Here is a 20,982-nt window from a genome sequence, read left to right as displayed (position 1 = left end):
AAATCCCTTCTCCAAAAATGTAACATCATTTAACTGAGGTATAATTAAATGTTCCATAAAGCTCACACAACTAGGTTAATGCGACATTACAGTTCAACTTTTCAGTTTCAAAAAGCAGCAAAAGCTCTGCTCGGGGCAGTGATTTATTTATATAATATACCGTATTACCTTTTATAGCGACAAATAATCATACACATTATCATTAAGTGAATTTTGCATTTATATACCACCTTTTTCTCCAAGGAGTTCAAGGTGGTATACATAGTTCTCCCTGGTATCATTTAATCCCCTCCTCAACCCTGTGAGGTAAATTAGGCTGAGAGGCAGAGATCAGGGTTCGAATCCTCAGCCATGAAGCTCACTCAGTGACCTTGGGGGCCAGTCGCTGCCTCTCAACCTAACCTACCTCACAGGGTTGTTGTGCGGGATTAAATGAGGAGAAGAAGAACCTAACAACAACAACAACAACAACAACAACAACAACAACAACAACAACAACAACAACAAAGCTGAGAGGCAGTGACTGACCCAAGATCACCCAGTGAGCTTTGTGGCTGAGAGGGGATTTAAACCCTGGCCTCCCAGGTCCCAGTCCGAGGGTGGATCTACACAAAAGAAAAGAAAAAACACACGCTATAAATATGTCAGAAATTAAATCGTTATAACAAAAGAAAAAAAACGCTATGGACAATCGCCTAGACATTTTTTTTGCTCTCTGGCGCCATCTGGTGTTGCATGTTTATAACGCATTTAAAACACTGTTTCTGGACTAATGTAGCTAAGTCCCAGGACTAACCACTGCACCACACAGGCTGTCAGTTAGGAAGCTTTGGCTCAGTGAGACAAGGAGGACCCAGTTGTGTCCAGTGGGCACTTTGTACAAGAGCAATAGAGAGGGAGGTGGAGCTTCTGAAGTCCACCAGGATTCTATCTCCCTGACCAGATTTACCTGGTGCTAAAAAAAGAACATAAAAAGAGCCTGATGGAGCCAACCAAGCGCCCATCTAATGCCAGTCTATTCTCACAGTGGCTAACCAGAAAACCTATGGAAAGCCTGCAAGCAAGACCCAAGAGCAATAGCACTCTTCCCATTTGTGATTCCCAGCCACTGGTATTCAGAGATGTACTGCTTCATGACAGAACATAATCATCATGGCTAGCAGCCATTGACAGCCTTCTCCACAAATTCGTCTGATCCTCTTTTAAAGCCATTCAGGTTGATGATCACGACTACCTCTTGTGGGAATGAGTTCCATAGCTGCTCTTTCATCTGTCTAGAACCTTCTAGCATTCAGCTTCATTTGATGTCCCTGAGTTCTGGTCATATGAGGGAGGGACAAAAGAATTTCTATCCGTATTCTCCACACAATGCATAATGTTTTATGCCTTGACAATGTCCCCTCTTTCTCACCTTTTCCCTCGTGTAAAAAGCCCCAAATCTTGCAACCTTTCCTCACAGGAGAGTAGCTCCATACCTGTCATCATTTAAGTTGCCCTCTTCTGAACCTTCCCCTCCTCTCGCCACAAGTGTGTTTGCACAATCTCATCTAGCAGAGCTTTTCTAAGTGAAAATATGAATACTTCAATCAGGTCATGGGGCCATTAGAATACTCCGTAGCATGCTGTGACAATTTTCTGGAATACTTTGTTGATAAAACGGCTCAGAGCTGTTCTGACCTGGAATCCACTTTAGGAACAGAATCTATGAGGCGTATCCAGAGCCTCTTCTTGTCTTGTTTGTTTCGGGTGAGTTTCAGTCATTAACATCTGAGGGTACAGGCTAAGTACTTGGTGCTCCTTCATCATACATGTGTCCACTTGACCACTGCTCATCTCAGCGGGTGAAGGTCTGTTGAGGGAAGCTGTTCAGTTTTGATTGTCGTTAACACATCTTTACAGGGAAAAGCAATGCCATCTGCTTTCCAGGAAGTAATCGTATGATAAAGCAGACTTCCTCTGATATAAAATGGGTGATCTCTGGCCAAAGCGTTTGAGCAAGTGATGCTGTATCATCCTCAGGTACTTTTGGATGAAGCAGATTATCTAAATCCTTTTCAATCAGGCTTGCAGCCAGGGCACAAATTGCCTTGGTCACCCTCCCCCTAATTGGCAATTTTTATCAGAAGGGCTCTGATAGTCTCTGTGCACAAGCACTGCATCCATGGTGGTTATGATTTATGCCCAGTGTATTTTTAATGGTGTGCTGTAAGCGACTTTGGTTTTTGTTTTTTGTTTAATATATATTTATTAATTTTATAAAGACACAACAGAAAAACAGAAAAAGAAACACAGAACATACACAACAAAACAAAACACCAATATTACTATAAAAAAGAATATCAAATCAATTTTATATCACGAATCTTTATCGACTTCCTCCATTCCCTCCCAACTACGTTTCCTTATCTTACTTCCTTAGTACTTTCCAAATTCAATACAATAACAACACTTAACTAAATCTTAATACATAATAAACTTAACTCACAATCTTCTACAACCTTCTTTTACTTCCAAATCTTTTGCTAAAAACTACTAATCTTGCAATTCCTTTCTAAATAAACTTTAAATTTCTTCCAAATTCTTTCTTCCACCGATTCTTCCCCCGGTCCCGGAGTCTCCCAGTCAGCTCGGACAGTTCCATGAATTCTATCAGCTTCATCTGCCAGTCGTCCACCGTAGGGATATCTTCAATTTTCCAATTCCTTGCACTGTAAGCGACTTTGAGGGCCTTCTTGGCAGGTGACTAGCCTAGAAATTTGGTTGTAAATTTTTTAAAAATGAATTTCATTCTTCTTTATTTTGCTTCTCCTTCCTTTTAATTTCTCCACTGTGTAAATGATCCAACCGTAACAGAAAAGTAATAGCCTTGCAAATCAGTGCACTGAAGTTCCCAGTGCATTGAAATGTATACCTGTCCACATGACACAAATGATTCAAACCATTTTTCATGCCGGAAATCTGTGTCTGCATTGCAAGGGGGGGGGGGAATTAAAACCACAAAAATGAAAAGATTGGCTGATGCATGAGGAAAAAATGACATTAAGTGAATATCTGGTCCAGGAGTTTATTTCTGACAATGACCAAGCTGGTGGTGGATCAACCTGAATAGGTGTGTCTCCCTGTGATTTTTAGCTGCCTTGGGAGTGTGTTCTTGATCCCCAAAGAAAGCAAAGATAATAGTAATAATAATGTCATAGATATGTTGTTTTCCCCGCAACGTGTAGCTCAGGCAGGCTCAGTATATTTGCCAGGACAGACAGGATCAAGGGCTCCCTGTCTCTTACCCTCCAGTCCCCAAGGTCTCCTTTTCCCAGCCAGAACACAGCAAAGGTAAGTCATGAAAGTTCACCTGAGGGGCTTTCTGCCTCAAGCAGTGCTGGGGGTGGGCGGGTAGATAGCCTTGCTTGCTTCCACTCATGGTGTTTGGGGGCTATTCACATTTTAGGAGTCTTCTCCATAATAACTAGATGAAGTATCACTGAAGGAGTTTGCCCATCCTTTCTTTGGATATACAGAATTATGCATATATGTACAACTTTGCTTTCTCAGCACTGCCTTCCATTTCAAAAAATATCTAGGTGGAGGAAGAGAGCTTCTCCAGCTAAAGAGAAGATATAGAAACTATGGATTATGTATAGCGGGTTTTTTTTCCTTGTGCAACTCTGAAAACTCAGGCTGTTGTTTACGACCCATTGAGATTCGTAGTGAAGCAAGATTGGAACCCAGGTCTTCATAGCCCAAGCCCAATACCAGATATGATTTCAAGCCTCATAGGCAATAAATGTCTTATCAGATGTCCACAAATATACAATTTCCAAAAGGAGTGGCTAGTGCAATAAAGGTTATTGATTTATTTATCCTAGTTTGCTCTATTGAATCAATGCATGGAGAGAGGCTGCCCATCATTTGCCAGGTTAAATAGTGGCAACACTCAGGTTAGAAAAGCTGTCCTTGTGGGCACATTTATCCCAGAGTGAAAGGCTAAATCCAGACTAAGTTAGCCACATTCAGATAAAATTAATTAGACTTAAGTCAAGACTAACTTGACGCACTGGTTTCAATGTGACTTAAGTTCAATTAACAGAGTCTAGATCCAACCCAGGATGTTTGGCTTTGCCAAAATGGTACCAAACTATGAATGGCTAGAGAAAAGAATACAGAACACAGCTGCTACCAAGCATTTCCCACAAGGTAAGAACAAGATATACATACCCCAAAAAATAATTTGCAGCAGGATGAAAACCAGGATCTGACCTATTACTTGGCAGAGTGAGATGGTTGATTCAGGTAACAGATTCTGATTGCAATTACAGGGTGGCAAATTTGCTTAGTTAAAATATTTATATGTTGCGTTTTATGGCATAGATCTCACATAGCAGAAAACAACCAAAGGAAATCCAATGGAGGGATACCTGAATTGTAGAAAATACACAAAATCAGAATCATAAGGAAGTACCGAGGTTTAGAAATAAATGGCATAAAAAGCATTGTAAAAAAAGTGGAACAATTAAGTCTTCAAGGCATATTTGAAGGGCTCTTTTCTGTACAAAGCGTGTGCAACTGCACGGCCCTCACCAAGTATTAAATAATAACAACAACAATAATGGTTATAAATCTATTCATTTATACTGCTGGCATATTTATTTAAGATATGAATCTTATGAGGTGAACCTCATAAAGCAGTTTACATAGACATAGTAATGCAATAAGCATCAATTGCAATGATATAATAAAACAGCAAAGGCAGGCTTCAAGGGAGAAGACCTTTCCAACACTAGATCTCCCATCCCCTTAGAGAAAGATGGTCTTTGAATAGCCCTGGGGTGGCAGTTGTGGAAGAGGCCACCTCAGCTGCAACACCAAATGTTTGAGTGTGGGCAACTCTCTAGGCTCCCCTGGGGGCGGGGGGGGGGGGACATCTGAGCACATCTTGGATCACCCCACCCTTAAACAGAACATTTTTTTTGTAAATAAAAAAATCGGCTGCCACAAATCTTGATAAAAATGCTGTGGGTGCTAGCACTAAATGGCTGCCGCGGGGAGCAAAACAGAGATGACAGAACTGTTGGGGGGGGGAGAGAGAGTCTCCTTTGTCCCAAAGCAAAAGTAAATCAGACTGGCTGATGGTGGAGGGCTGTTGGCTACCCCCCTCTCCATGGAAAAAACAAAACTGGAATATATTTGTGTTTTGAAAGTCACCTCGTGTCACTGCTAATTTTTACCCAACAGTAAAATTAAGATTCATTTACCTGCCCGCTGACAGCGTTACACATCAGTGTCAGTAATTGCACTCAGATCTTTGGGTCACTGACTATAGTTGCATGAAGGTATTTGATCACAATTCTTTCTTTTCCTTCCCTCAAGTTTCTTCCCTCAGTTTAGGGCAGCTGCATCATTTATCATGGCTGCTAACACCACGGCACCTCCCCCAGGCTGCGGCGACATTGACTCCGATTATTATTTCCTCTGTGACATCTGCGAAGCCTGGGGCATCGGTCTGGAGACGGTGGCTGCTACAGGCATCCTGGTCTCGCTGGTGCTTCTGCTGGCACTCTTCGTCCTTAGCTGCATGGTCAAAGACAAGACCAAGAAAAGCATGGCCCCCATTCTGCTCCTCTTCCTGCTGGGCACCCTGGGAATCTTCAGCCTCACCTTTGTGTTCATCATCCGGCTCAATAAGCAGACTGGCCCCGCTCGCTTCATCTTACACGGGGTCCTCTTTGCCCTCTGCTTCTCCTGCCTTCTGATGCATGCTTTGAACCTCGTCAGGCTGGTGAGAGGAAAGGCGCCCTTTTCACTACGCTCAATGCTGGTATACACTTTGGGCCTCACTGCGGTTCAGTTGATCATCGCCGTCAAATACATCCTCATCACAGTCGGAAGAGATGGCATCGATTTGGGGAGGATGGGGAGAGAACAACGCAACAAGGACTTTGTCATGCTCTCGACCTACGTGCTCGTCCTAATGGGCCTCACCTTTGTGGTCTCCATGTTCACCTTCTGCGGACCACACAAGGGCTGGAAGAGGCATGGGATGCACATCTTTCTCACCGTTCTCTTCTCTAAAGCTATCTGGGCTGCGTGGATCACAGTGCTGTTCATCAGTGGCTTCCCTGGCGATGGTACCCAAAGCAAGTGGGATGACCCACTCATTGGTGTTGCTTTGGTGCTGAACGGATGGGTTTTCCTGATGATGTACACAGTGCCTGAGATCTGCTTTCTTGCTACCCCATGCCAGACTCCAGGAAAAAATCCCTGGAAGACCACAACCACGCAACAGAGCGTTGAAGCAGCAAGCACTCAAGGTATGCAGCTCTTCTGGTGTCTAAAAGTGGATGCGTAAACAAGAAAACCAGAATGGCAGGGATATTTTAAGCTAAGACATACAGAGGTGAAGTCAACTGGATTACAATTTAGTATAATTTTAGCATATGAAAATGCAAAAGAAAATTACCATAGTTTGAATCTTGACTAAGGCTCAAATCCTGTCCAGTAGGCCCGCAACTTATGCGGGGGTTACATTCTGGGAATCGTACCTAAAGCGAAAATCACATATAGCCCAAACCCACTGGGTTCAATGGCAGGTGGGACTGCCAAAGTCTTTCCCCCCATTTCTGCCCCCTTTTTAATTAATTTTTTGTTGTTGTTATGCATGTAAAGCTGAATTTGCACCAGTTAAATGTGTGCTAGTTGTGGGCTTACTGTCCTCATTTACTTGGAATAAGTCACACTTTAACTCACCAAGGCTTGCGCTGTAAATGAGGAACCTCTGGTCCTCCGGATGCTGCTGGACTGCAACACTCATCAGCTGCAGTCAACACAGACCACAGGGATGATGGGAGTTGTAGTTCATCTGGATAAAGCCCTGCTTCAATCTCATTGAACTCAATAAGATTTAAGTTAGAGTAGCTTAACATAAGTCCAATTGGTTTCAATGGGCCTAAAATGTGACCAGCATTGTCTGTATCCAACTCTTTTTAAAAAAAGAGAGGAGAAAATTAGCTCTTAATCCCATTGAAATCAATGGGACTTAAGTTAGTTGTGCTGAGGCATCACTAACTTACTAAGGGCTCATGCACAGTTCTGTTTATCCTGTGCCTAGAAAGCATGTGTCCAAGTGGTTTTGCGCTTGTCCCGCTCTTTCTAGGCACAGTCTGAGTGGTTTTGCTCTGCTTTCCCCCTGAAAACTCACTCTTTAGCCATAAATTGGAACCAACAGCAATCTGCAGAAAACCCAATAGCTGTTTGTTCACATTTATTGCTAAAGAGTGGCTTTTCCCATGGGAAGTGGAGCAGGAGCACTGCAGGGCAAACGGAGGAGTGGATAGGCCTTTAGTCTAGATGCAACACTCTTAAAAAAAATAAGAACATTAACTGTTTTGACTTGTGCATTTGAAACAATAACAACACCAGGTATGCATACTTTGGATTTTAAAAAAAATATATGGTATGCTTATACATGCATTCTCTCAAAATCAAAATAGTGAGAGAGAAAACTGTATTTACGTGAATATAAAGCACACCTTTTTTGGGCCAAATTACGTGGCAAAAATTAGGGTGTGCATTATATTTGATGGCACATTTCATTTGCCAGCAAATAAGCTTTTGGTTTCAAGGTTTCGAAAATTGTGGTGCGCATTAGTTTCGATGGTGCATTACATTCATGTAAATATGGTAAGGAAAGAAAAACCTGCTAATACAAGAAAATCAGAGAGGTAAAAAAAAATGCAAGTTGGATATTTAGTTCTCTTAAAGAACCATTTATGATGACAATACATTTAGAATTTTACCCAAATTCCATTGGTAAAATAGAGCCAGTGCATGATATATAATTAAAGGCTTTTGTCATGAGGCTAGTCACCTTTTCTCAGGTTGAGCACTCCCAACTCAAAAAGCGAAATATACATGAGCCAACTTGTTTAAAAAAAACATAGAATGGTCAACAGCAGGGCTACGGGCTGTACAGGCTGCCGCTCACGCGCAATGGCTGTATGGGCTGCCGCTTGCACGGCGTCCATATAGGCTGTAGCATGAGCGGCATCCCGTATGGACTGCATGCGCGTGGCAGCCTGTATGGTCGCTGTGCAAGAGGCATAGAATAATAGAATCATAGATTTGGAAGAGACCACAAGGGCCATCCAGTCCAACCCCCTGCCAAGCAGGAAACACCTTCAAAGCATTCTTGACATATGCCTGTCAAGCCTCTCCTTAAAGACCTCCAAAGAAGGAGACTCCACCCCACTCCTTGGTAGCAAATTCCACTGTACGGACGCTGCGGGAGAGAGGCAGCCTGTCAGACGCCGCACAAGCGGCGCCCATACGGACTACGCGCGCCCTCAGCCGCTCTACAGCTGGGGGGAGGCAGGGGCCATCTTGTCACCCCGCACAGATTGGAACCCGGGGCAGCCCACCCCCCGCCCACCCTTCCTACGCCCCTGGTTTCATGATAAGGAAAGGGACGGGGAAATGCACTTGGAAGTGTGGGATAAGTCTCCTTCGTGCAATGTAATCAAATCTCTCCTCAAACAAATCAGGCTGAATGCTCAATGAACAGGTCATCAGGAAGGGCATGTTTTGAGCTCATCATCTACTGTACTTAAGTTATTGGTTTGGGGCTTGGACTTTGATTCTATTTGCCAACCTGGAAGTGATGCCTTCTTTGGATCCATGACTGATGCTGATAGGAGGCTCAGGCTACCCAGGCTACCCGAATAGTTATACCACCAATGCCAGTCACTGGCGAGCAGCTTTCTGGCAAAAAACACACTGCCGGGGGGTGGGGGGTTCGTGTGCCTCACTCTCATGCACTGGGAATTGTTATTACCCATAAGTTACCGTGTTTCTCATATTTTAAGTCATCCCTACAAAATAAGCCATGGCAGGATTTTCCTGAGTTGAAGAAATATAAGACATACCCCAAAAATAAGCCATACCCATGAGCTGCGCGGAGCAAGACCGCCAAGCGCCCCAGCCAGCCAGCGGGACCAAGCACGACGGCCGCGGCAGGAGGAGGAGGCGGCCTGCCGGGTCGGTGCTCAGCAGCGCTGCGCGGAGCGCCCCAAGCCTCCTGCCCTCTTGCTGCTGCTGGCTCCAGGAGGCTTGGGGAGCTCTGCGTGGTATTGCTGGGCGCCGCCGACCCGGCAGGCTGCCTCCAGGAGCCAGCAGCAGCGAGTCCGAGGATCTCGCTGGCTTCCTCCGTCCCCTTGATTTCTGGGTTGAAGAGTTGGTTTGGAGAGGCGGAAGGCAGAAACAGTGAGTGAGTGAATGTCTGTGTGTGTGTGTGTGTGTGTGTGTGTGTGTGAGAGAGAGAGAGAGAGAGAGAGAGAGAGAGAGAGAGAGAAGAAAACAAGCCCTCCCTTGCTGGTCAGGGGGTGGGAGAAAGGTCCCAGATTCTCAAGATTCCCCCTCCTCCCTCTCCGATTTTAATGGGTGTTTGGCTGCGGCGGCGGCATCCCCAGTCTGCCTATGTGAACAAGAGGGGAAGAGCGAGAGCTGTGGAATGCCATCCTGCAATGCTGAAAGTTTTAAAGTCATTGTGTGCAAGGCAGTCCTATACATCCTCTACTCCAAAGTAAGCACCACTGAGTTCAATGGAACTTACTCCCAGGAAAGAGGAGTTAAGTTGTGATTTCCGCTCCCTGCTCTGTTGCCTCGCTCGCTTTCTCACCTCCGCGAACCTCCCCCGCCCCGTCCTTCTTTCTTTCTCCCCCTCCCCTTTTCAGCGATCCTCTTTTCCTCCCTGCCCCCCCCACCTGCACTCCGATGTCTGATTAAACGAGAAGGAAGTTTGGGAGTGAAGGCTGCGATGCTCTCCCTTTAAGAGGCAGCCTGCAATGCCGAATTGTTGAAATTGCCTTTGCAGGCTGCCTCTTAAAGGGAGAGCTTCACTCCCACACTTCCTTCTCATTTAATCAGACACCGGAGCCCGGGTAAGCGAGGCAACGGAGCAGGGAGGCAACGGAGCAGGGAGGAGACGTTTGTTCAAGCAGGGCGGGGAGGAAACCCACCCGATCACTTCTTGGAGTGGTTTAAAGCCACAGCGTCCCCTGGTAAAAGGCTGAGATTTCTTCACCAGCCCTGTTTACCTGCTACAGCCTTTCACCTTCTTCCCCCAGTCTTCCCCCAGTGTATTTTAAGACATCCCTTGAAAATAAGCCATATGCTTATTTTTCTTGAGTAAAATAAATATAAGACGTGTCTTAAAATAGGAGAAACACGGTATTACCCAATCTCGGTTGAATGGAGACCCTGCCAGGCTTCTAGTGTCAGTTCCGTGGCATTAACCCTCCTGTTTTTTCCACCCTTTTTTATTAGCCCCGGACAAAGAAGGAGCTGAGGAAGATGTTTTGCTCCTCACAAATGAGAACCGCTTTCAGTCAAAGGTAAATCTGCATTTCGCTGGAAAAATAGGGCAGGTGTACTCAAATCATGGTGTCACAGTGGAAGAGCATATCTGCAGAAGGTTTGAGGTTCATTCCCCGGCATCTCTAGGTAGGGCTGAGAATCCCCAGTCTGAAACCCTGGAGAGCAGCTACCCTTGAGAGTGTAAACAATGCAGATCCAGATGTTCAATGTAATTCAGTGTAAAGCAGGTTCCTATATTGGGTCCTCCCACCTGCTCCCTCCCCCACCGCCCTTTGGGTGAGCTTTTTGCTTTGTTTTTGCTCTTTTGTTTTGAATACTTTTGATTCTAGCTTCCTGGCATGGCTATTGTCAGAGGAGGAATGGTCGAGACTGCCTCTCCAGCCTGACCCTTCCAGAGAAGAAGGAGACAGTTCAGAATTACAACAGGGGTTTGAGGGAGGCCATTGGTCAGGGGCAGATGAGGGGGAAAGCTGGGAAATAATGGGAGAGGAGGAGGAAGAAGAAGAAGAAGAAGCACGAGAGGAGAGACATCTGACGGACTCAGTGTCTTTAGAAAGCATTCCAGACCCACCCTCTCAGAACCCGGCGTGCATTAAAAGTAGGAGATCAGAGAGCTCAGAAGCAGAAGGCACAGATTAGCCAGCATAGGGATGACGTATAATGGGAGAGATGGAGGGGGTGGGGTTTCACTCGGAGCAACAACATTACTCCTAGAGGCAAAATTTTTAAGCCTCTTTCTCTGAATATGGAATAAAAAGCATTGGTAAGCATTTCCTCATCTTATCTGTTCCTGGTAACCTGCTGTGGGGGGTTGGATCATCTGAAGCTTGACAGCTATCTGTTTTATAAATGGTTTAGTCTTTGTTGGCTTTCCACTTTCTCCAGGACAACTGACAGGAAATCCTCCTTCCTTTCCAGATCTTTGGATCCAAACTATGTTTCCAGATCCCTCGGGCAACCCTGCAGCCAGCATACAGGCCAAGTGTGGTGGCGTGTGCTGAAGCCAAGGAACCGAGAGCAGACATCCATTGAGTGGAATCCAGAAAGAGATGTCTGCTGGCTTGCTGAATTATGGCTGTTCCCTTTGTCCTTCAGCTCCTGCTTCTCCAGCCTGCTCTACTTTAAGCTCAGCTTATAAATTAAAACAGTCTTCCAAACATAATCCTCTGTCCCTCATCATAACTTTTCTTTTTTGGGTCACATGACTGTGATCTTCTGACTTCAGAGATCTTTGAAGATTCTTTCCTATTTGTGATTCTAGAGATTGGGGTGGCAACCAGGAGTTTCCTTAGTTATGTCCTTATCTCTCAGCACTGGTGCCATCAGAGGAGGACTTTGGGCAGGGGGACACACAAACACAGCAGGTCTGACTTCTCACATATTGATGTAAGTGAAATAATACACATAACCATCTCAAGAGAACATCAAGCCCAGACTCTAAACTTGCCTGATTGCACCACTGTTTCCCTGCTTACTGCCATGCAACTCTCCCAAAGAAGCCTCCTGCCAGCCTTGCTCACAGGTTCCCAAAGAGGGAGAAAAACTTGTCACAAGATGTTGATGGACTATAAACCTCTCATGACCATTGGTGGTGCTGGGTGGAGCAGATGGGAGTTCAACAACACCTGGAGGACCTCAACTTAGCAACCACTGGTTCCTTTGTCCACTGGTTCCTATATTCCAGATGATGGTGGGAGTTAGGAGCTCAACAGCATCCCGTGGGCTGATTCTCCAACCGTGTTCTAGAGAAGAATCTCTAGGCAAGTCCTTCTTTCCCTTGAAATTTCATTTCACTTTGAGTCGCTTGTTGACCCGGAATAAACTTTTTGTGCTTCCCATATAGAGCATTTCATTACAAAAATAACAGATTTTCACAATTGCAGCTGTGCAAATACAGTATACACAGTCCAGGGTTCTGCAGGCATGCTCAGGAGGAAATGGGATGAATTGGAGAGGGGGGGGGTGCTTGAAAACAGCCAGTTTTCAGGATTGCAAGTAGGCAGCTTTTAAAGTCCAGGGTTTTAAAAAACTTTTGATAGAAGGCACGATTGGCCAGCTGCTTCTTGGTTCAGAGACAGTGGTATAAATTCAACATTTAAAACAGGCCCTCACATTAAAGAGGAACAGAACAGCTGGGTCAATGCCCAGGAAGAGGCATGATGTAGATTCTGAACCACTTGTACACCTCTTTATGGAACTGCGTGGATTTGTGTAAGAGCTCTGGGAGGTGAAGGACAAACAGTGACAGATCATGAGACAGGGATACAAGATGTTGCTCTGTGAATCCCAGCAGCAAATAGCATGAAAGCCTACACAGGCGGGTCTAGCTCTCCTCAGGGCACTTCCAGACAGTTGCTATTTTGGAGAGGGATTCAGTCACATGCCGGCAAATTCAGTTTGTGCAATGATAGTTGATTGGGAAGGATGTCTTGCCCGACAAACCCACTTCCCCCAAAGATTAAAGTTTTTGCAATAAGGAAAGTGACATGAAAATGCCCCGGAAAGTGTGAGATAGCGCTTGCTTCGGTGTAACACGTCTAGCCGCCCCACAAATGAATCAGGATGGATGCACAATAGACAGGTTGTCTGGAAGGGCCCTCATTCTCTGCCTTTTACATTTGAAGTTTATTGTGGGGTAAAAAGACAGGTCGCTTAGGCTTGCTTATGCAGAGCTTCCCACAGGAGGCCCATGATTTCTCTTTGAAGCGTTAGAGACTGTGGGTCTAATAAATCCATTATTTATTTCCCAAGGACGGCCACCAGGCACTTGGAGACAGAAATGTGCCAAGGACTGTCCTTTATAGAGATTTGAGATACAGATTTGTCACGCTTAACAAGACAGTTAGGGGAGAGGTCAGCGCCCGTTTAGCCATGTGTACTTAAACAAGGAGAACGTTCACTTTCTGCTTTGCTACTTCATGGATATCACAGCCATTCCTGTACAGAAGCGTCTTCATTCTCTGTTTTATTATCTCTCCTATGATTCATGGGTGATATGAAGACCAAGGTATATCACCAAAATGCAATGCAACCAAGCCCAGATAAGTTGGCAGCTGCCAGCAATGAGGCGGGTGGGGAAGTGGGTTTTATTTAAACAGAGGGGCCTGCGCATCTGGACTTGTCTGCTTCCAGCTTTGCATTCTGATGATGACGTACAGAATTCACAAGGCCCTTGGCTCTGATTCACCACCCAAGCCTGAGCATTTTGAGAAGCAATTACTTCACCGACATGAAACAGGGCTTAAAACTAAAGCCTAAACCCTCTCGGCCCAACCTCAGGTGGGCACAGGCCTTCAGGAAGATAGGAAATGCTCGGGGGGAGGGGGTGGGGGTGGCACAAGTGTGGCTACATAGGCCTTGTAGTATGCATAATGTTTCTTTGAAACACTGAGATTGTACCAAGCACACACTTGTGGCCAGGCTATGCATCAGCACTCAGCCCCCGTTTGGGCCTGCTAGGGTCCTCCACAATGCTAATGCTCTGTACCAGGTGGTTGGGTAAGGGAGCTGGCTGCCATTTTAATTTCCCACAATGCACCAGAGCTATGCTACTTCATAGGCTTTGAGTGAAATAAAAAAGGTGACTTCAAGCCTCCATTTGCTACTTGTCACAGGGCTGCCACCACCTCCACCAAGGAGCTTAGTGGAACCCAGCCAATGTAAAAAGGTAAAAAGGTAAAAATAATAAAAAAAAGACCCCTTGACAGTTAAGTCCAGTCAAATATGACTATGGCGTTGTGGTGCTCATCTCGCTTCAAGCAAAGGGAGCTGGTGTTTGTCCACAGACAGCTTTCCAGGTCATGTGGCCAGCATGACTAAACTACTTCTGGCGCAACAGAACACCGTGACAGAAGCCAAAGCGCACGGAAACGGCTTTTACCTTCCCACCACAGTGGTACCTATTTATCTATTTGCACTGGTGTGTTTTTCAACTGCTAGGTTGGCAGGAGCTGGGACAGAGCAACGGGAGCTCTCCCCGTCACAGGGATTCGAACTGCCGACCTTCTAATCAGCAAGCCCAAGAGGCTCAGTGGTTTAGACCACAGCACCACCCGCAGTCAATGTAGGAGGGGATCTACCGGGGCCCCTTTGGCAACCAGACCAAACCTGGACTCTGCTGTGTTCCTGGCTGTGAAACTGCATATTTCCTTTAAATCAGCCTCCCGCAGGCTAGTGCCCTCCAGATGCCTTTAGATTCTAGCTTACATCAGCCCCAACCAGCACGGCCAACCAAACCACCTTGGCCGAGAGTCCTAGAAGGTCAGCTCCCTGCTTTGCAGACCTTTTCCCACCTGGTCTAGGAAGGCAGAGCCAGGACTGACACCAGCTAGAAAAACTGAGGCTGCTGAACAGACTCTTGGGCTGGACTGTTGTTTGGGGGGGTGTTTTTTATGGGGGTAGTAGTTGTTGTTGCTGTTGGTTTTTTTGTATCTTTATTATAGATCTTGTTGTGATTTATGTGGAAACAGCTCAGTTCAGTCGTATATTTTTAATGCTTTGTTTAGGACTACTTTTGCTATGTTGTAGTTATGTATTCTTTTCATGTTGTCAGCCTTGAGCGTGGTTTAAAGGGTGGAAAGGTGGCATACAAATAAAATTACGTATGTATGTGTGGCCAGGATGATGGGAGTTGTAGTCCAAAGCATCAGCTTGGGGAAAGATACTTCAGGCAAACAGGTAATGGCATCACTGTCATTGGAACAATGCAAGAATTGGGACAAACTGACACTTTGATGGGGTTGCATCAAAATTTCCCTGTGAGTGCACTGGGATTACTGGCAGAGACCATGCCCACAAAAAACATGAATGTAGTATTTGTACACAGAATGATTTATATTCCTTGTAATGAAGAAGGTAAAGCTAAAGGGACCCCTGACCATTAGGTCCAGTCGTGACCGACTCTGGGGTTGCACGCTCATCTCGCATTATTGGCCGAGGGAGCCGGCGTATAGCTTCCAGGTCATGTGGCCAGCATGACAAAGCCGCTTCTGGCAAACCAGAGCAGCACATGGAAACGCCGTTTACCTTCCCGCTGTAGCGGTTCCTATTTATCTACTTGCATTTTGACATGCTTTCGAACTGCTAGGTTGGCAGGAGCTGGGACCAAGCAATGGGAGCTCACCCTGTCACAGGGATTCGAACCGCCGACCTTCTGATCAGCAAGCCCTAGGCTCAGTGGTTTAACCCACAGCGCCACCTGGGTCCCGTAATGAAGAAGAGGAATGTGTAAACAAAGGTACTGAACGTGCATCTGGGCGCTTGTTGGAGATGAGTAAGCATGCATAGATCAACACTTGCCCTTGTAGTGCCTTGGTAGCAGGGAGACACAATCAGCTCTTCATGGGCTGGGGCCAAACCCAAGCAGACACACTGAGGCACGTTCCCTGTGACCACTGCCACTTTCATATTTTCCCAAGGTGCTGTTTCCTACAGCCACCAAGTAGAGGAAATTACACAGGGCTCAATGGCACAAACTGCCTCAAACTGTGCAGCTGCTTAAATTTTTTGTCAGTCCATGCTGACCTCAAAGCACATCGCCCCAGGCTGAAGTTATCACATCACATAAATGGCAGCGCTCCTCAGGTGTAAATGCTCACAGAGTCCTTGGCTTGGTTCCCTCTTTCTCCCAATCAGATATAGTTATTTTAGAATTGCCGGAATTTTCTGAAAATTGCATCTCTAGGTAAACTATCACAGTTCTACCATTATCTGATCCAAACATGCTGGTGGTTGATCTGTTGTACTTTGAATGAATCTGTTTAGGAAACACAGTTTTATGAATAAGCACTACCTATACTAGTTTTATCTGTATTCTCAAGATATTTCACTTTTTGCATAAACTATAGTATCTTAATCTATATATCAAACCAACTTCATTATTGTATTTTGATCCTCTCATGTCAGGCCATCATCATTCTCAGGAGACACATTTATGTGAAAACAGTGCAATTTAGTTAGTTTTAAGACTACAGTACCTATGATGCAGTGTGACCACAAACAGAATGTTTATGTCCAAAACATCTAGAGCCTTTTGACTGACATAAGCAAATAGATCCACCTAATACTGTCATAGAGCAAGTAATTTTGCATGAAAATTTGGCACTTGGGACTAAGAAAATGAAATCAAAGATGGGCTTCTGCATTGCATGTTTGTGTGTTCAATTTTATTTAAATATATTAAATATCTTTATCAACATTTGAAGATACTTTCCTAACATTTAATTGTGTTGTTGTTTTTCAACATTGTTGTAGCTTTCCAAGAAACAGAAAAGGGTCTTTCCATCATATGTTCTGTATTCCTAATTCTGATATGGAAACAGAGCACATGTTGACGTTGTTTTAACTGCAACATCTTGATTTCTGTGCTGCACTAAACAGAGGTCAGAAATGCTGCTTTTAATTTGCCTTATATGCTGTGGCCTTTCAGGCACTGTTTTGTCTTCCTTTCCCCAAGATGGCATTTAGAACTGACGCCATTCAGAACCTGCCTGCAATTTCAAGCATACAGAGTGGCTTCCTTCCTTGAGTCACCTGCTTCCCCCTGTTATGTAAACACCTTGTTGTGGTTCCCCCTTGCCTACACTTGCTCTTCACTGATAGCAAACTGTGGTCTCAGATGTTGTGAATCAATCTTTAGAAAGCTAACAGGTTGGGCATTCTGGCTGCTCTCTCCCTGCTGTATGATTATATGATTCAAAGTGGCAGCCTGCATGAGAGGATAATGAGATCACAGCCTCTCCTTCCGATCTTGATGCTGATGCCCGTTCAGTCCACACTGTAATCTAATTGCCATATTGTCCTATCATCCAAATCATAATCGGAAAATGCTTAAGACACTCGACAGGCTAATCACTCAGCACTTACGTGAAGAATAAGAGCATGTCATTGTTAAGGAACGCTTGTGATTGTAAGAATTAAAGACAACGGTGCCACAAGAGGACAGAGCGAGGATTTGACTTTTCTTCTAGCCAGATCGAGATTAAGCTCAGCTGTGAGGCAACATGGCTAGTTTTTTGGTGCAAGGCTGCCATCAAGTGGCCAAGCTTATGAAACTGCAAGCAAAGCCCTTTGCCCAGGACTTCTCTAAACCATCCATTTCTGCGGCTCAGCAATCAGTATTTATTCAGATATCACCTGTTCAATTAGCAGGAGCTGGCAGGTTTATTACCAGCCACCTGTTTCCAAATACAAACACTTATCGAGGCAGTAAAAACATGCACAAAGACAATGACAATTCTTTATGAGCAAGTTCTCATTAACCATATCATGAAGTGAAAGTTATTACAGCACAGCAGTGCCTTTCTGCTGAAGGAGGCAGTTGATGATGAAATTAATACTAGGCATTAACTTCCAATTTGACAAATTCAAAACCCAACCGAGAACCTGCTTGGTCTGCTGCTAAGAACGTGGCGGCACTGCCTAAGGTTCACAATGCAGTGGTTTGCTATGTAGCTTTCTGGAAACTCAACGGATGCTTGATCCTTAAGAACAGAGAGCCTTGTGGCACTTTGGTGTGGCACAAAGGGCCACTGCAGAGGCGGACCTGGGGGTCTCAAATTTCGGTGGCACTCTCTGCGACACCAAAATTTGGCAAGCCCTGCCTCTCACCTTCCATTCTACTTCATAGCTGCAACACCCCCATCAGCACTTCCAAAGCTCTGAATCACTTGCCTAAATCCACCTCTGCTAACAGGCTAGGGCATAGGTCGGCAACGTCCAGCCCATGGGCCAGATGCGGCCCACGAAGGCCGTTTATCTGGTCCACGAGCCGCCCTGTCACCAAGCTGCACACTCGGCACGGGGACTCGCCTAGTGGTGCCAGAAATCACTTCTGTGCATGCCCAGATGCGATTTTCGGCTTCCGGACATGCGCAGAAGTGATTTCCGGAGCCCCGGACATGGGCAGCACGGCACCAGAAATCGTTTCTGTGGATGTCCGGCCCACAGACATTTGTTCATGGGAACGATCTGGCCCATGGCCGGAAAAAGTTGCTGACGCCTGGGCTAGGGTATCCCTCATCCCTCATACATGAGGTCCCTCATATTGCTGCAGCTGACTCAGGGCAGCTATGAACCGTGTGCGGCAAACCTGATTGCTTCGTATAGATCAGCATCGCACCAAAGTTTTCTGATGCAGTGTGGATGACATATACATGTACACAAACCCTGGGCTGAACAGCTTGCCACTCATTTATTTCTCCATGCCATTGCTGAGGAAGTTGCTCATGTATTCCCATCAGCTTCTCCCTATTCAAGTCCACCGTGTTTTATCTTCAATAAAACCAGGCCAGTGTAGCTCAGTGATCGGGAGCCTGCAGCCATCCGGTTTTTGTTGCACTACAACTCCCATTAGTACAGATGATGGTCAGGGGTGTTGTGGGCGTTTGAGACCCACACCACCTGCAGGGCCACAGATTCCCATATCTCCCATTATCATGGAGCCATTCCCGTTCTGTTGACCACCCTGCAAATTTAACGCCACTAGCAGAAATTGAGTGGAAGCATAAGCCAAGAAGGTGGGGTCAGATTGTTCTCATAACCCAGTGATGGGGAAACTCAGGTCCAGGGGCAAATGTGGCCTTCTAGACCTTTCTGTCTGGCCCTTAGGAACCTCCCCAGGCCAAACACCCTCTGAAGACACACCCCTCACCAGTCCTGCTTCCAACCCCCCTTGAGTATTTTTTTTGCTCACTGGGATATATTATTGAACTCTGACAATGCTTCTCAATGGCCTGCATGGAGGAGAGAGGGATGGGTGTGAGTGTGTTAGAAAGTAGACGACTGTACAAAGGTAGACTTCATTCATCGATCTACTTACTTTTCCCTCTGGCCCCACCCACCACCCAAAAGTGCCCCCCCGAAGGTTTCCCCAAAGGAAATGTGGCTCTCAAGTTGAAAAAGAACCCCCTGTTTTTCTAATCCATTCTTAGAGGCTCTTCTTGAGGTGCAGTAGAAAGCAGCTTGGTCTTTGCAAATGCTACTGTTCTCTTGACTGCCATTTGTTTTAACTGATTTTAATAGCGTATTTCAAATTGCTATAAAACCTGCCCTGAAACCTCCTGGTGAAGAATGTAATGAATGCTCGTGATAATGCCAAGGGGGCATGCTAAATTCTTCCTCGCATGCACACACACACATGTGCAGGTGCTTCCACTCAAATTCTTCCTCTCTCACACATACGCTTAGACTCTAAGCTCTCCTCCCCTTCCCTCTTGCTGTCCATCATTACCAGCTCAGGTCCAATTCTTACATCAATGTGATATAACTATATTTATATTAATTTCCATTGATAATTAGAGGCACCCCACACACACACACTTGCACGTGATCGACTTGTGTGTGGCTGCATATATGTGTGGAACCGAGAAATAATTAAATAACTAGCATCATACCCGGAAATGGCGTGAGAGAGAGCAGGAGAGCCCTTGCGGCTCATGAGGAGACCCTCCCTGGAGCCCGAAGAGGAAGCCCCGAAGAAACCGGAAGCACAGTGGGACTTTGTTTAGGCTGCTCAGCCTCCCCACCTAACAGCTGGCGTGTGGGTTAGCACAGCAGCAGCACCTTCTTTCCCACACATCCACCAGTCTCCTTGCCAGCCCCAGAGCTTCAATTCCAGTTGTGGATATTTTGGGTACAGTGCAGTATTTTTGAACTGGATTGGAGAGAAAGCAGCAAAAAGGGCACTTAAAAGGTGTTTAAAGGTGATTTCCACTTATGCACGTGGGGTGCTGGAAAATAACCCAGCGTAAGTGGGGAGTCGTCTGTATTACAATGCAATGGACAGTACTTTTTCATGTGCATTTTTTCTCCTTCCTTTTTGCATGCTGAATTCTCCTCCCGATCGAGGCAGTGCAGGGCAAAGTATGTTATTTAGGAGGGACTGCATTTCAGGATTTGGGTTCTGCCCCACTCCAGGGCACACACACCCTCACTGTTGAGCACCACCTAAGGGAAGCTGTCCAAAAGCTGAGAGTCACCCTTCCTGCCATGATGCAACAGCTATATCTCACCGCATGATGTCACAATCAGAAAAAATAATAACCACACAAAACGGATGGAGAAGCGTCCCTGCGCTGCATATTCCAGAGGGGTCTCGGTAGGGATTAGATAAGTAAGACTGGGACACATTGGGGCAAATTAATAAGATGAAGGGGAGCTAGTGAAAAGACAGAGAAAGATGGATTTGGACTGCAGCTTAAAGGACTACACACTCCCCTCTGGTTTATAGTTTTAACACTGGTTAAAGGGAGAGAAGGGACAAGAAATGATAGGATTGGTTCTACGTGGAGCAGAACCGTGTTCTCAAGAAGCATTTGCTCCAAACCTTCCTCTAAAGCAGGGGTGGCAAAAGCTGTGGCCCTCCAGAAATTATCGGACTACAACCCCCATTATCCCTGACCATGGGCCATGTTAAAAGTCCAACAAAATTTGGAGGGCCGCAAGTTCCGTATGCCTGAACTAAAGATGCCTCCTCAGGTTCCCTTATCCCTTGGGAGTATTTGGCCACCATGAGAAACCATGGAAACAGCAGGTTTCTTTTGGGGTTGAATATGGAATATTTAGGGCTTGTTGCTGTTTAGTTGTTTAGTCATGTCCGACTCTTCGTGACCCCATGGA

At 45.6% G+C, this 20,982-nt stretch overlaps 1 protein-coding gene across 1 annotated transcript; it reads left to right on the top strand.

Moving 5' to 3' along the window:
* The first annotated feature begins 5,401 nt into the window (after nucleotides 1-5,401).
* LOC118091144 (G-protein coupled receptor family C group 5 member D-like) lies at nucleotides 5,402-11,397 on the top strand. Its single transcript, XM_060279432.1, has 3 exons — nucleotides 5,402-6,305; nucleotides 10,315-10,382; nucleotides 11,263-11,397. The coding sequence occupies exons 1-3, from the start codon at nucleotides 5,402-5,404 to the stop codon at nucleotides 11,395-11,397; spliced, it is 1,107 nt and encodes a 368-aa protein (XP_060135415.1).
* The last annotated feature ends 9,585 nt before the right edge of the window (nucleotides 11,398-20,982 follow it).

This window comes from Zootoca vivipara, chromosome 10 (assembly GCF_963506605.1).
Source record: "Zootoca vivipara chromosome 10, rZooViv1.1, whole genome shotgun sequence".
Classification (NCBI taxonomy): Eukaryota; Metazoa; Chordata; class Lepidosauria; order Squamata; family Lacertidae; genus Zootoca; species Zootoca vivipara.
Note: the sequence above shows the minus strand (reverse complement) of the source record. Positions and strands in the feature narration are given on the sequence as shown.

Coding starts and splice junctions, on each gene's coding strand:
- LOC118091144 (XM_060279432.1), top strand. CDS start 5,402: ATGGCTGCTAACACCACGGCACCTCCCCCAGGCTGCGGCGACATTGAC. Junction 6,306..10,314: donor TGAAGCAGCAAGCACTCAAG/GTATGCAGCTCT, acceptor CTTTTTTATTAG/CCCCGGACAAAGAAGGAGCT. Junction 10,383..11,262: donor AGAACCGCTTTCAGTCAAAG/GTAAATCTGCAT, acceptor GACAACTGACAG/GAAATCCTCCTTCCTTTCCA.